Source organism: Cheilinus undulatus, linkage group 17, assembly GCF_018320785.1.
Source record: "Cheilinus undulatus linkage group 17, ASM1832078v1, whole genome shotgun sequence".
Classification (NCBI taxonomy): Eukaryota; Metazoa; Chordata; class Actinopteri; order Labriformes; family Labridae; genus Cheilinus; species Cheilinus undulatus.
Genome location: NC_054881.1, coordinates 10,305,345 through 10,319,519, shown reverse-complemented (window position 1 = coordinate 10,319,519; position 14,175 = coordinate 10,305,345). Strand labels below are relative to the sequence as shown.

Here is a 14,175-nt window from a genome sequence, read left to right as displayed (position 1 = left end):
TGACAATGACAGCGGGCTACAGTGACGGGAGACGGTGGAGTACAAGAGCTTCATATTTACAAAACTCTCCCCTCTCTAGGAAAATATCCCCAACTTCAATACTCAATAACACTAGAAAAGCACTTGGAGAGCGCAGACCTCCGCCATTAGCCCTATCTCCCAAAGTACAGAATCCTTGAAAAAATTCCTGGATCCAGATGGTGATCCAGATCACTCCCAAAATCTAATCAGTTCTTCCTTATGCCATTTCTGACATTTCTTGAAAATTTCATCAAAATCTGTCCATGACTTTTTGAGTTATGCTGCTAACAAACAAACTAAGAAACTAACTAACTAATTAACAAACAAACAAACTAACTAACAAACGAACCCACCCGATCACATGACCTCCTTGGCGGAGGTAAAATCATAACAATTTAAGCTTCAAAATGACAGAAAAAAAAGAAAGAAAACAAAACAACAACAACAGGAGACGGTGGAGTCCAGGAGTGCCATATTTACTAGACTCTCTCTATGAAAATATCACCAACTTTAATGATATCTTATAGACAACCATTTAACAGACAACCATTTAACAGACAACCATTCAAGCTTGGAGTGCAAGAAAAAAAACAGTGAGAGCATCTTTACATCTTTTTATTGTTTTTATTGTAATTTTTTCCCTTATTTTTATTGCTCTTTCACTTCTAACTATTCTAAACTATTTAAATGCCTTTACTGTTTTTGCACTACCTTAGTTTAATTTTTTCCTTTTAATGTTTGCGTTTCTGTGAATTTAATTGCATAATTTTAATTCTTTCTTAATCATCTTTTATTTACTCTTGATTTCTTTTATTTTGTTAATTTTTCTGCTTACTTTTATATATCTTACTGACCTACTTGTTTTTTGTTTGTTTGTTTGAATTTCACACTGGTCTTTTATTGCTTTTATTGTTTTTAATTATTTCCCTTTATTTGTAATATTTTCTTTAGTCATTTTTTTGAGTTTTACTTCTTATTTCTTTCATTTGCTTCTATACTCTTCTTTGATTGTTTCTATTTAATTCTCTTCATTTATTTCATGTCTTTATATTTACTTTTTTATTTCATTATTTTTGATGTTTTCATTCTACTCTTTACTTATCTTTGTTGTTTTATTTCTTTTTATTTTGTTAATGGACTTCTGTTTTTGTATGTATCTTTTTATCATTTCTTATCATTTCTTATGTTGCCTCTTAATTCTTACTTTTGCTCCCAAAATATTTGGATCTGCGTGTTTCTCTTGGTGCTGAATGTCTGTTAAAGATCAATTTCGTATACAAAAAAAAAAAAAATCATCTTATTCCTTTATAATGCAAACAATCAACATGATTGGTTTAGTTAAAAGCTGGTGATAGGTCATTCCATTGAAAACCTCTATTGGGTCCAAAAAAAAGCCCATTTCTCAATTAAAGCTACCAACCAACGTCGACAAGCTGCTTCGTGTTGGATTTAAAGTCATAAATGTCCTGTAAAACTGTAAAATACGTATTTTTTGGTTTTATTGGTTGAATGTGGAGCAGCTTCAGAAACCCAACCACAACCTGACCAATAAAACCCTGCAGACAAACCTTAACCCCTCTGGAAAGGTTTACTGTAGTAGCGATTTAATAATTAATAACATTAATGAGTAAATACATTTTATCTGAATTCTTCCAGATTCTCCTGGATTTGTTATTTTACCACCACATTTCAAGATTACCTCCATGTAGAGCTGAATTTAGAGAAACAACTGATTGATTAATCATTGAATTAATCATTGGAAATTAAAGCAAAAGGCCAAACATTTCTTATTCTGCTCTATCAGAGGTGAAGATTTGCTGCTATCTGTCACATGGAGGAAACTAAAGCATTTTGAGGATTTACAATTAGTCAGTCCAAATAAAAAGGAAATTATCACCTTTATTAGTGTAATGTCGTCACTCATCGCTGACATTTTATCGACTTACCTTTAAATGTCTGAAAAAATATTGTTTTGATAATATTTTACAAACCAACCCCTGAATGGGAGTTCAATTTAAGTTGTAGAAGAAACTTTTAAAGCCCTGGTCTTGTCTCTGAGGATTTACCGTGTGGAGTGTTACTGTAAGAATTGAAAACTTTTCCTCTGTAAAACATAGCTAAACAGCTCCCCCACCAGGTTGTTATGATTTATTACAACTAAATAAAAGCTTAATGATGCTGCTGATGACCAAAAAAGAATCAAGAACCTATTAAACAAGCCTTACATGTGTTACATATTTAAAAAATCTAATTTAAAAAAAGAAACCACAGCAGAAAGTCAAAGACATGAACTGTTACCTGCGATTGGGTTTCTTCCCTCTCTCGTCCTCACCAGGCTCTGTTGTTTTCTCTCCACCTTTTTCTTTCTGCAGCTTGTTTCTGATGAGCTCCTTCATCCTCTCTTTCTCCTCTGAATCTTCATCTGTATCACTTCCATCCTCATCATCATCAGCATCATCATCAGACTAGAAGAACACAAGAAACAGAAAATCAGAGAAAATCAGCTATTTGCAGGCATAAAATTCAACTTTACATCTTCACAGGTAAAGTTACCCCATGTGTTTCTCCTGATGCTGCTCCCTTCTTCTTCTTTTTTCTTTTAAGAGGATAAGAAACATGCTTTTAAACATGACTTTTGGGAAGCTGCTGTTATTACATTTAGATTTATTATGAATTTAGTCCCACTTACTTTTCCACAGCTGGAACAGAACTCAGCCTGGGATCATCTTTCAGGAGGTCATGGCTGCTTTTGCTTTTTCCCTTGAATGTCTAAATAAACATAAAAAATGGCAATCAACTCTTTTAAAACATTTTTACACTTTGTTGAAAGTATGGCGACATGGCAACATCCCTATACTTTTAGCTGAGGGCTCAGTATTTTCTTCCGTAAATAAAAAACAAAAACAAAGTCAGGGAAGTCAAACCCACATAAGCCAAATGTCACATAACAGACAGGTACTTTTATTCACAGCCAGCTGCACAACGTCAACATAATGTTCCTTTTCTAGTCACTCAGACAGTGAATACCTGGCTGACTTGAGTTGCCACCTCCTCTTCTTCTTCAGCTTCCTCTCCGAATGATAACAGACTGAAGTTCCTACAACAACAACAAGAATATGTATTTGCATCGTAAGTGACATAAGTTCAAGCGCAGATACATAAAGAGGACATCAAGAGGAATAAGTCTGTAGAAAAGGAGAAGCAGAAGATTCAGGATCACGGTGTTGGATTAGTTTAGCCAAAAGCCAAGAAGAAATTGTATCTAAACCATCTAATCCTAAAAAAAATGACACAAAAAAGACACAAGAATTATTGCAACACCTATTTTATCACATTCTAAGGCTCAGTGGTTCTGCTGTTACCTGCAATTTCAGTTCAGTTTATTCACAAAATCAAATAAAATGCAGGTAGAAAGAACCAGGATTAAACATTGAAAAAGTCCTTTGTGAAATAGTACTCCTCAGTAGTTATCAGGGGCCCAGACATATTTGGTCTATCATTATCATTATCCATCTGTGTTCAGTCTTTATGGTGGTAAACCACCAAAAAGGTTCACATCAGATTTGATTAGAATCAGAAAAAAGATTAAAAAAAAAAAAAAAAGAAAGAAAATATCTCCTCTGTGTAAATTATACCAACAAAGTTTTCTGTCAAAATGCTCTTTAGGGTGGTGTTTTAGTAAATGTGGCTGCAAAGAGTCACAGCGGCAGGTGTTTTCAACATGCTTATTAGGCCAAACGAAGAAGCAAACAAACATGAAACCACTTGGATTAAAAGCAGGCTCCCTGCACGTGCAATGCTAAAATTTGATATTTTTGAAATCAGAAAAAACAAACATCACAAATCTGGTGACTCACTTTGTAGCTTTTGACTGTGACTTCTTCCCCTCCTCTTTATCTTTGTCTTTTTTGGCTTTCTTTAGTTCACGAGGAATGATGTCGTCAAAAGGAGAATGCAGCACCTGTTAGAGAGAAGGAAAAAAAGCATTTTCAGCACCGAATCTTACAGTTCAAAAAATGGCTGAAAAAAATAGAGAATAAGAAAATACCTCTGCAGCTCTGATTTTGTGGGGATTTAGGGGTCTTTCATCACTGTCACAATCAACTTCTGCCAATCTCAGCATGTTATAAACTGTGTCTCCAGTCACCTGCATGGACATCATAAAAAAACATTAAGAAATGGTCACCTGTAGTGATTTTTAACTGATGCATGTCTGAAATGGGTCCTCGTAGTTTGGAAACATTTCATATAGAATTAATCTCCTGTCATCTGTGCAGAACAAACACATAGTGAATATCAAAGTCTTCAGAAATAATACCTTTCCAAATATGGTGTGTTTGTTGTTAAGCTCATCTGCTCGTCCCAAAGTAAAGAAAAACTGGCTGCCATTATCATGTGGTCCAGCATTTGCCATGGCAACCAAACCTCGTCGGTTAAAGCGCAATCTGGAGTGAAACTCATCCTAAAAATAATGCAAAACACAATACTTTATTACATGGATTATTTCATTTTGAATTATGATTACTTAAATTCTGAACAGAAACAGGACTGTAGTATAAATCCTGCTATGGCTTTGACAGGTTTGGGTTTAGAGACACAGTCTCACCTTAAATGGTCGGCCATAGATGGACTCTCCTCCTTCTCCTGTTCCTGTGGGATCTCCTCCCTGAACGATAAACTCTCGCACCACTCGATGAAACACTGTGCCATCATAGTAACCTAGAGGATGAAGAAAAATTAACAATAATCTAACATTTGATTACTCTTTGCTTTGCTGTCATCTTGCAACACTTCAAAAATTCATTTCACACAGTTTGCAGGAAATAACTATAATATGAAGTTGTAATAACAGAAAATGTAGGCATAACTTCAATGTATCTCCATATAAAGTATAAGTAAATACTATTTATCATTTGCAAGTTGACGTTTTTTTATCCAATATTTTTGTATTTTTGTATTTATTAGTGCTCTTGTAACACTACTTTTATTGGTCCTCTATTTCTATTGTGTTTCTGTCGCCAACGGCCTGCTTTTTCTAAGATATTTTTTGCTGCAGTAAATTGGAATTTCTACTTGTGGGACTAATAAAGAAATATCTTATCTTATCTCTTTTCTATCTTATTATTTTTGTTCACATTTCCTGACAAGGAGTTTTGTACTAACGCAGGGGTAGGCAGTTTTGGTTACTAAACGGGCCACATAAAATTTATTCTCAAGGCCAGAGGACCAAATTTTTACAAACCCCAGAAAAACTCAAGTTGACAACAGTAATAATCAACTAACTAACTATAATAATAAGATTTAATTTCCATACATTGAACATATTGGCACTCATTGTTTGTTGTCAAAGTGTTGTTTTTTCATGTGGGACAATAAAGTTTATCTTATTTTATCTCTAATTTACTGCAAAGAATCCACCACCGTACTAAAGTTTAAAAGCAGACCTCTTTAATCTAGAACAAGGCAGTTTTTTCCACTGAGGGCCACATATGGAAAAAACTCAATGATATTAAAGTTAGTAAAAACAATCTCATGTATGTTAAGATAAGCTTAGCATCTGGCTATGCTTAAATAGGTAGTTAATGGCTGACGAGGAAAACAGCCAATCATAAGGGTTTTGGCGAAGCCTATTAGAGTTCAGGGAAGGCCCCTGTCTACCACTGGCCAACATTGGTGCTACTATTTGCTTCTGTAAGCCATCGGAGCATTATAAATCTAGACACTGTTATCATTTTGGTTTCCAATATGTTAACCATTTACAGTGATGTCTCAGTTTAGTCACACATTAAAACATAATAAATTCTCCTTGTCAAAATGTTTGTTTACAGAATTAGCATGGTAGCACTGCCTTGTGCTGAAACTAATAAGTGCAACGGAATCAATCACAAGCTTTTTGTTTTAATGAGGACCAAATTTCAATGCATTCTTAGAACATTAAAAATGTACTGTGGGCCACATTAAGCCCCCAGGCCACAGTATGGAAACCCCTGTTCTAAGGTTTGGGTTTACATATATGGCTGCTTCCACAGTTTTTCAGTATGATGGACACAGACATTCAGTCTTTTAACTGGCCATTAATGCTTACCTTCCATGCACAGCTGCACAAAGTTCCTGCATGCTTTTGGAGCTTCTTTGGACCACAACTCAATGTCAATTTCACCTGCTGATGTTTTCAACAGCACCTGTAAAAGACCACAAAACAATGGACACATATAGACATTCGACATTTAACTATACCAAATAGTAATGTGAACGGCTTTTAATTATTCGCTTATCACTAATTATTTTTTATTTATCACGAAATGCGTAAACTACAGGACAAAAAGAGTCAAAGAACCACTAATTCTGGTGTATATGCACTTAAAACAAAGGTCTCATCCACGTATATATGTCTATATCACATAGTAATTAATTGCAGGTGTTAAATTAGACATTCAAACACGTTATTCTTCAACAATAAAATGTGGGATGTTAAAATAGTTAGAAATCGCGCTCACCTTTCCATTTGTTGGTGGCTCTTGAATGTAAATATTGCTCATTCTGCCGCTGTTGTTTTGTTTTTCGTCTTAGACAGAAAACAGGGCTTTTCCTACTGCAGTTTAGTACTTAACAGTGTAAATTTATAGATACCGTTCGTAAAATATGCTTGCTTAACAAGAAAAAAGAATATTATACTTCTCCATCCACAACCATCTTGGCCGTACATGTGAGTGTATTGTTTACTTCCGAGTGCATGGGGGTGTAGAAGAAACAAACGCGATGTCGCTTTGAATTTACCGCATGTAAGTATACGTTTATATTTACGGGATTTCAGTTAAGTTTTTTTTAGTAATTAATTTGCCAAGTTTATGAACTTTAAACATTTCTGGTGACAAAATAGCCCAAAATAACATTGTTGACTCCCCTAACTGAAGGAAATTTTGGTTTGACCCAAGTGTTCCAGGACAGTTGTCCCTCGGAAACTACATGGACATTTGTTCCACACTAAATGAAACTGCTGTAAGATTTACAACAAAATGTTTTAAAAAACGAAACAGCTATCATAAACTTAAATGAAACTCCTTTCACCATTTTTTCAAAATATTTTTTGATTACACCGGCAGAAAAGTCTTGAAGCTGCTAACGTAATCACGTATTTGTTCAGAGCAATAAACGGCCCGATTGTATTTTGTAGCATTGCGCTTAACCGCTTGAATAAATGAATAAATAAAATACACTTACAATATATAAATAAAATGTTTTATTTCAAAATAATCCGTGGCATTTTACAGGATGAGACTCTAAAGATGTAAAGTGAAGTTCAGTCCACAGAGTGCAACTCCACAGAACGGAAGTACCGTAATTTAGAAAGGACCACACTGACGGTTTGTAGCAATGGCGGCGGCTGAGAATAATGTGGAACTGAAGCGAAAGGCAGAAGATAATCTAGAAGAAGATGGAGAGGAAGAAGAATGGGTCGGACCCATGCCGAGCGAGGCTACAAAGACCAAGAAAAGAAAAGGTTCGTTTCAGGCTTTTAGATACTCAGCAGCTGGTTCACTGTGCTGCATCTCCTTTGAAAACAGTGCTAACCATGCTAACTCCCGCTAACTTCAACATGTTTTTATTTTGTTTTTCTTCAGTCCTCGAGTTTGAAAGGGTGTATCTGGACAACCTCCCGTCAGCTGCCATGTATGAACGGAGCTACATGCACAGAGATGTTATTACACACATAGTTTGTTCCAAGTAAGTGGGTTTTAACCAGCTTGATCATCTTATCATGAATAGTGAGTCTGATTTGGGTTAGTTCTCTTGTTTGACTTTTCATGTTTACCCTATTTCAAGACGAATCAATGCTGAAATATTCTAAACATGGTCTGCCATTTATACAATTTCCCCCCATTGCTTTGTTTCTAATGGAAGTCAGTATTCTTTCTTTCAGGACAGACTTCATTCTCACAGCCAGCCAGGACGGTCATGTCAAGTTCTGGAAGAAGAAGGAGGAAGAGGGAATAGAGTTTGTCAAACATTTTCGTAGTCATCTCAGTGAGTGTTGAATTCATCTGGATTCATAAAGTTAAGCAACGTAATGTTTTTTATCTCTCTGGCTGCAGACAGAGTGCAAATAAAGTAACCTGAAACTGATATTTCGTAAATGTGATAAACAGTGTATGATATTTTCCCTAACCTTTAAGTGGTGCTCTTAGATTTCTTTCATTGCCTTTTTTATTGGAGTGTTTTCACATCATGAGTTGAACCTGTGTGAGTGATTGATGTTCTTTTGTTCTGCAGGTGTGATCGAGAGCATTGCAGTCAGTGCTGAAGGGGCTCTTTTCTGCTCTGTTGGTGACGATCAGGCCATGAAAGTTTTTGATGTTGTTAACTTTGACATGATCAACATGCTGAGGCTGGGGTAAGTGTGCATAGAAATGTGACATCTATTTAGTGTGCAATTACATGTGCATCTACAAAGGTGCCTCTTGCCTGATTTAACAAGTTTTCATGTTCCTTTCTGCAGCTTTCATCCCGGCCAGTGTGAGTGGATCTACAATCCAGGCGATGCCATTTCCACAGTTGCCTGCTCAGAAAAATCCACAGGGAAGATTTTTGTCTATGATGGGAGGGGAAGCAACCAGCCGCTCCACGTCTTTGATAAGATGCACTCTTCTCCGCTCTCCCAAATCCGCCTCAATCCCAAATTCCGAGTCATCGTCTCTGCTGACAAAGCGGGAATGCTGGAATACTGGACAGGCCTCCCAAATGAATTCAAGTTCCCCAAACACGTGAACTGGGAATATAAAACAGACACAGACTTGTATGAATTTGCAAAACACAAAACATACCCAACTAGCCTGGCGTTTTCCCCAGACGGGAAGAAAATGGCCACCATCGCTTCAGACAGGAAAGTCCGGATCTTCCGCTTTCTCACCGGGAAGCTCATGAGAGTATTTGATGAATCTTTGACTGTAAGTTCTCACGCATCACTCAGCAAGGCTATGCATTTATTTTGCCAGGTCATGTGCTTATAGCTTGTCTTCTTGATCTGTCAGATGTTCACAGAGCTGCAGCAGATGAGGCAGCAGCTGCCTGACATGGAGTTCGGGAGGCGGATGGCTGTGGAGAGAGAGCTGGAGAAGGTGGACGGGATCCGGCTGACGAATATCATCTTTGATGAGACAGGACACTTTGTGCTTTACGGCACCATGCTGGGCATCAAGGTCATCAACGTGGAAACAAACAGGTAACTATGTTCATGAGAAGGAGAAGATAGTGTTTTAAGCTCCTCATGAAAAGTCAATGTAAATGATACTTTTTTTGATTGCAAGTATGTCGCCAAACATTGAGATCCTAGAGATATTTTCAGGGCTTTCTACAAGTGGTAGCTCTCAGCCAAACAGCTGACTTTTCATTTATTTGCAGATGGCTACTTATTCTTATTCCAATCTCTGCTGAATAAAATAGTTTGCAGCTCTCATTTCCTGTAAATCTCAGGTTCATTTCAAGTGTATCGACTCAGAATAAAGTAATTTAAGATCAAAATTCTTTCTAGCAACACTAGAATGAAACTAATCTTCTTATTGTTGTGAAATCAGTCACTGATGTGTAGCTGTTATGTAAAGCTTAAGACTTGAGCTTAAACTCTGATTGCTCCAATTGATCTCAAAGTTTAAAATGTAAACACCCTTCTCTCATGAGATTGTCTCTCACAATAAACCACTCATTTTTAAAATGATCATGTGAAAAATAACATCAAATCTTTGCAGCAATGTTAACTTCATGCATGCAGTAGTTTTTTCGTCAATAGTTTATAAAAATCTTTCTTATCCTTTTACGTACCTCAGTAGAATTCCCACCTTAAATTATTGCTTACATATACAACAAGTTCTTGGAACTTGAGTGCTTGATGCTTAATATTTCTTTGGGGGATATTGTTTTGTCAGGGCTGATTCAGTACCAGTTATTTGTTCTTCATGAGATGGACAAATATTTGGCACTGATGTGCATTTTTATGAAAAGTTGAACTGTATGTTAAAAAAATGAAGGTAAACAATTTAGTACTAGCTGTGTTGACATGAGAAACGACAAAAAGCAACGTAGTAGCAGCAGGAAAACAGGAGATGATGCTATATGCTGACTGTGTCAGCTGCACCCAGGCCTCAGTGTTGATTGGCTGGTAACTCATCAGATAGTATCATGGGTAGGACAACAAATACCTAGCAGTCAAGCCAAAGTAGTAGATTATCAGTAAAATCAAAATACTGATACAGATAATCGGCCAAATAACAGCCTTGATAATCAGCCAAGCCATTAATCGGACAACCCCTACTTACTACTTATACCCCCCTTTGTTCAATAATCCGGGAGGCATGCTTTCAGACTCCCCTAGTGGCTACTTATTCCAATAAACTGATGACTACTCTATATGCCTGCAAAAAGTGCTTTACTTTCATGAGTCATTTACAGCAAAACATCTTAAAAATGCCTTTGTCTTATCCTGCACATTGGAGTCTATTTTTAGTTTTACACTGTATGAAGGCCCGTTTGTGTTTTAAAGTAACAACACTGTAGTTTTCATCCAAATATAGCTTCTTTCCCTGCATCTCTCCTGATTGTTTTTAATTTTGCTGGTTCTTTTCCTGCTCTTTTATTACATCTGATACAACTTTAAACATGTCAAACCATTTCATTTTCACCAATAATATCTATGTCCTCTTCATGTTTTTAATTCTCCTTTTTAATTCCAATTTACCCTAAAAGTAATCAGTAGAGATAAACTGTTGTGTATGTTTGGGTCTTGTTCCCAAGGTGTGTACGGATCCTGGGTAAGCTGGAGAACATCCGTGTGGTCCAGCTGAGTCTATTCCAGGGCGTTGCCAAGGCAACACATGTAGCCCCGACTGTAGAGATGACGGCATCAGACAATCCGGCTTTGCAGAACGTGGAGCCTGACCCCACCATATTCTGCACAGCGTTCAAAAAGAACCGCTTCTACATGGTGAGATGAGAATCTAAGGTGATGTTTCCACACTAGTTTACTCAGCATGTCCTGATGGTTTTATTCCTCTTTTAAGTTCTCAAAGAGAGAACCAGAGGACACAAAGAGTGCAGACTCAGACAGAGACATCTTCAACGAGAAACCCTCAAAGGAGGAGGTGATGGCTGCCACGCAGGCTGAGGGTCCTAAGAGGGTTTCTGACAGCGCCATCATTCACACCACCATGGGAGACATCCACATCAAGCTTTTCCCTGTAGAGTAAGTTGAAGGGAGCACTGTGGGTCAATTAAAAATGTCATATACACTTGATAAGATACAAATCAACAGTTTTCTTTTGCTTTTAGATGTCCCAAAACTGTGGAGAACTTCTGCGTCCACAGCAGGAACGGTTACTACAATGGACACATCTTTCACAGAGTCATCAAGGTACAGTTCTTGCCCAGCTAGTAAGGTGCTAGAAAGTGGTTACAGCATTTTTAAATCTCTGCAGCTTGAATGCTTCAGTCTTGAGCTGAGAATTTTAGCTGCAGCAAAACCCTCACTAACATTATATCCCATGCAGGTGCTTGATTTGATCATTGCCACCAGAGTAGATCAATTGTTTCAGATACTCAGAATTACAATCAGTGCTCATTCATTGTAAAATAGATGAATAAAACTTTATGTTGTAAGTGTTACATCTGTCTGAGCCTGTTGAATTAATCTACCGGAGAAAATCTGAAGTTTAGAACCAGCAACAATTTTACCCCAAGTGAATTGGAGGCTACGGCTTTTTGCTATTGTTTTTTGAAGATTATAATCTGAACTAGAGGTTCCTAAATCTTCTGTGTGTCTTGCGTGCAGGGTTTTATGATCCAGACTGGAGACCCCACTGGCACAGGAATGGGAGGAGAGAGCATCTGGGGAGGAGAGTTTGAGGACGAGTTCCATGCCACGCTGAGACATGACCGGCCTTACACACTCAGTATGGCAAACGCAGGCCCCGGCACAAATGGCTCACAGTTCTTTGTCACTGTTGTTCCCACTGTAAGTTTACCAGTTAAACATTCATGATAATTTAAGACACTTGTACACACAACTTAATACAGGGCTAGCAATCAACAAGGTGAAAATGCTTTTTCAGGTGTGTTGCCTAGTAGTATCTTTTTTGGGTGGTCATAACAACTACCATGATATTTAGAAGAAAGATTCTAAAAGAATACACCGGGACTGTCAGTATTTAAGCGCTTATTGTGGTCCAAAATGTAAGCTTTACATTTTCATTGCTGCACCACATTATTTGCATGTTATTTTGTTCTTTAAAGCATGTCATTTTTAGGTTGCCGTAGCCCCTGTAGTGTTGTAAAATAAGGACACCACTGTGCCTATGAATGCTTATGTCTCTGTAAAACACTGGCAGACAGCTCACTGGACCAGACAAAAGTTATCTACATGTTGTGACATCAAACATTTCACTTTTTATCCTTTGCTTTAGCTGTTTTCATTTACTTTTCTACCTGTAGCAAGTCCCTTTTTAACCATGGCTAATGTCATGACATTTAAACATACAGGAGTTCATTTTTCTTTCAAAACAAGAGCTTAAATTTATCCAAACAGGAAGTAATCTACCCTTTGCTTCAGACAGTACACATTACAAAATAAAAGAATCTCTTTGCTTAATCATTAACTTAAACTGGGTCACTTGGGCAGTGAAAGCAACTGAGCTGAAACTCTATAAAAGTTTAAGCACTGTGACATTAACCAGGGATAACTTTAGGTCAATGAGTCATTTTGTACATGCACTCCTGCTGTTTAATTGTATTAATAGTGAATCTCTTTAGCACTTTAAAGCTGTCTCATACCTCTATGTCCTGGTTTCAGACCACAGCACTCCGATAGTGTAGCCCTCAATTAAATAACAAATCTAAAAAACTGCATAAAATACATTTGTTTGCCTCAATTTAATTCTTAAATCAAGAATGTGTTGAAAAGGCTGCCTCACAATATCAAGAACTTAAAAAAATGATTTGAAATGCAAAAAAATAGAATTCTGAACTTCAAGTTAAACTTTGATAAGTCACAATTAGATATCAAAGTTAGCATTGATTGAGAATTTACATATTTTTTATTTTACAGGGCTAGAATGTACTGAAAGAGATCAAATACAAGTAGAAAACAAATATGTTGTTCCTTTTACTTAAGTTATTTGTATCTTGGACAATTAAAAAAGTAACACCCCCCTCCCACAAAAAGGGGAAAAGATGCTTTGTACCAGATTTAGCTTACAAGCTATTTTCCTTTTTTAGTTGCTGGGCAGGTTAATAAGAATAATAAAACAGATCCAATCATTCATCTACATATATGTGCATGCACACCCTTACAAGAAATTTCATAACAAAGGGAGAGCAAAATACAGATGTTGAATCGTCATAGCTGCAGAACAATTTTTTTAGATGGTTTAACGCTGACAAGACTGATTCCTTAAAAATCAACTTTCTCACTTCTTGAGAGAAAATGTGGAAGTCTGTAAAGTTTCATATTGGTTGGGAGATTATTCGTTGCTTTGATGGCAGACTATACAAAGGCAGAGCCTCGCTCAGGGATACTGCAGTCTCCACTGGAGGCGGACCATGAGGGTCTGCAAATGTGCTTAACAAAGCTCTTCAATGGGGATGCAGCAGCATTAATGGATATACGAATACAAATTAAATTACCAAAGCTAAGCATTCTTAAATAAAGAGCATTTACAGTTGTAATGCTACCTATTAGAGCGCAGGCTGGATGCCATTATTTCTGAAACTACTACTTTTTGTTGAGTGTGGAAAAACTTCTGTTGAAGTCCTGTCATGTCTGAGAAAATGATGCTCATGTCTCAAGCAGACAGCAATAAAGTCGACATCTGAAAAAGGCTTAGAACACTTTTGTTATTTGGGACTAGTTGTTGAGTACACCGTGTCCTTTTCTCTCCTGCAGCCCTGGCTCGACAACAAGCACACTGTGTTTGGAAGATGCACCAAAGGTATGGAGGCTGTCCAGAGGATCTCCAACGTCAAAGTGAACCCCAAGACCGACAAACCGTACGAAGACATCAGCATCATCAACATCACCATAAAGTGATCATACAGCTTAATCATGTCCTGTACAGCAATGTTTGTTTTTTACTAGATTGTCTTATTAAAGAGGAAATGGGAAAGGGATTG

At 37.1% G+C, this 14,175-nt stretch overlaps 2 protein-coding genes across 2 annotated transcripts in view; one reads left to right on the top strand and one right to left on the bottom strand.

Annotated features, from left to right (window-relative positions):
- The window catches only part of cwc27 (CWC27 spliceosome associated cyclophilin), a 44,403-nt gene extending 37,684 nt beyond the window's left edge, over nucleotides 1-6,719 (bottom strand). The window contains exons 1-10 of the mRNA XM_041811548.1: nucleotides 6,519-6,719; nucleotides 6,107-6,203; nucleotides 4,628-4,740; nucleotides 4,340-4,483; nucleotides 4,070-4,168; nucleotides 3,879-3,982; nucleotides 3,049-3,118; nucleotides 2,711-2,790; nucleotides 2,575-2,617; nucleotides 2,320-2,486 (exon numbers count right to left, since the gene is read on the bottom strand). Coding sequence (XP_041667482.1) covers nucleotides 2,320-2,486; nucleotides 2,575-2,617; nucleotides 2,711-2,790; nucleotides 3,049-3,118; nucleotides 3,879-3,982; nucleotides 4,070-4,168; nucleotides 4,340-4,483; nucleotides 4,628-4,740; nucleotides 6,107-6,203; nucleotides 6,519-6,560 — 959 coding nt within the window. The 5' untranslated portion in view covers nucleotides 6,561-6,719. The remainder of the gene's footprint in view (nucleotides 1-2,319; nucleotides 2,487-2,574; nucleotides 2,618-2,710; nucleotides 2,791-3,048; nucleotides 3,119-3,878; nucleotides 3,983-4,069; nucleotides 4,169-4,339; nucleotides 4,484-4,627; nucleotides 4,741-6,106; nucleotides 6,204-6,518) is intronic.
- Nucleotides 6,720-7,380: 661 nt separating this feature from the next.
- On the top strand, nucleotides 7,381-14,172 carry ppwd1 (peptidylprolyl isomerase domain and WD repeat containing 1). Its single transcript, XM_041811013.1, has 11 exons — nucleotides 7,381-7,522; nucleotides 7,644-7,746; nucleotides 7,943-8,046; nucleotides 8,293-8,413; nucleotides 8,519-8,966; nucleotides 9,051-9,241; nucleotides 10,807-10,996; nucleotides 11,073-11,254; nucleotides 11,341-11,422; nucleotides 11,840-12,022; nucleotides 13,949-14,172. The coding sequence occupies exons 1-11, from the start codon at nucleotides 7,396-7,398 to the stop codon at nucleotides 14,090-14,092; spliced, it is 1,875 nt and encodes a 624-aa protein (XP_041666947.1). The 5' UTR covers nucleotides 7,381-7,395; the 3' UTR covers nucleotides 14,093-14,172.
- Nucleotides 14,173-14,175: the final 3 nt, after the last annotated feature.

Excerpts from the sequence above, each read along its gene's own strand:
- ppwd1 (XM_041811013.1), top strand. The coding sequence starts at position 7,396 with ATGGCGGCGGCTGAGAATAATGTGGAACTGAAGCGAAAGGCAGAAGAT. Across the intron at positions 8,414-8,518 it reads ATCAACATGCTGAGGCTGGG|CTTTCATCCCGGCCAGTGTG; the intron begins GTAAGTGTGCAT and ends TCCTTTCTGCAG. Across the intron at positions 8,967-9,050 it reads TATTTGATGAATCTTTGACT|ATGTTCACAGAGCTGCAGCA; the intron begins GTAAGTTCTCAC and ends TTGATCTGTCAG.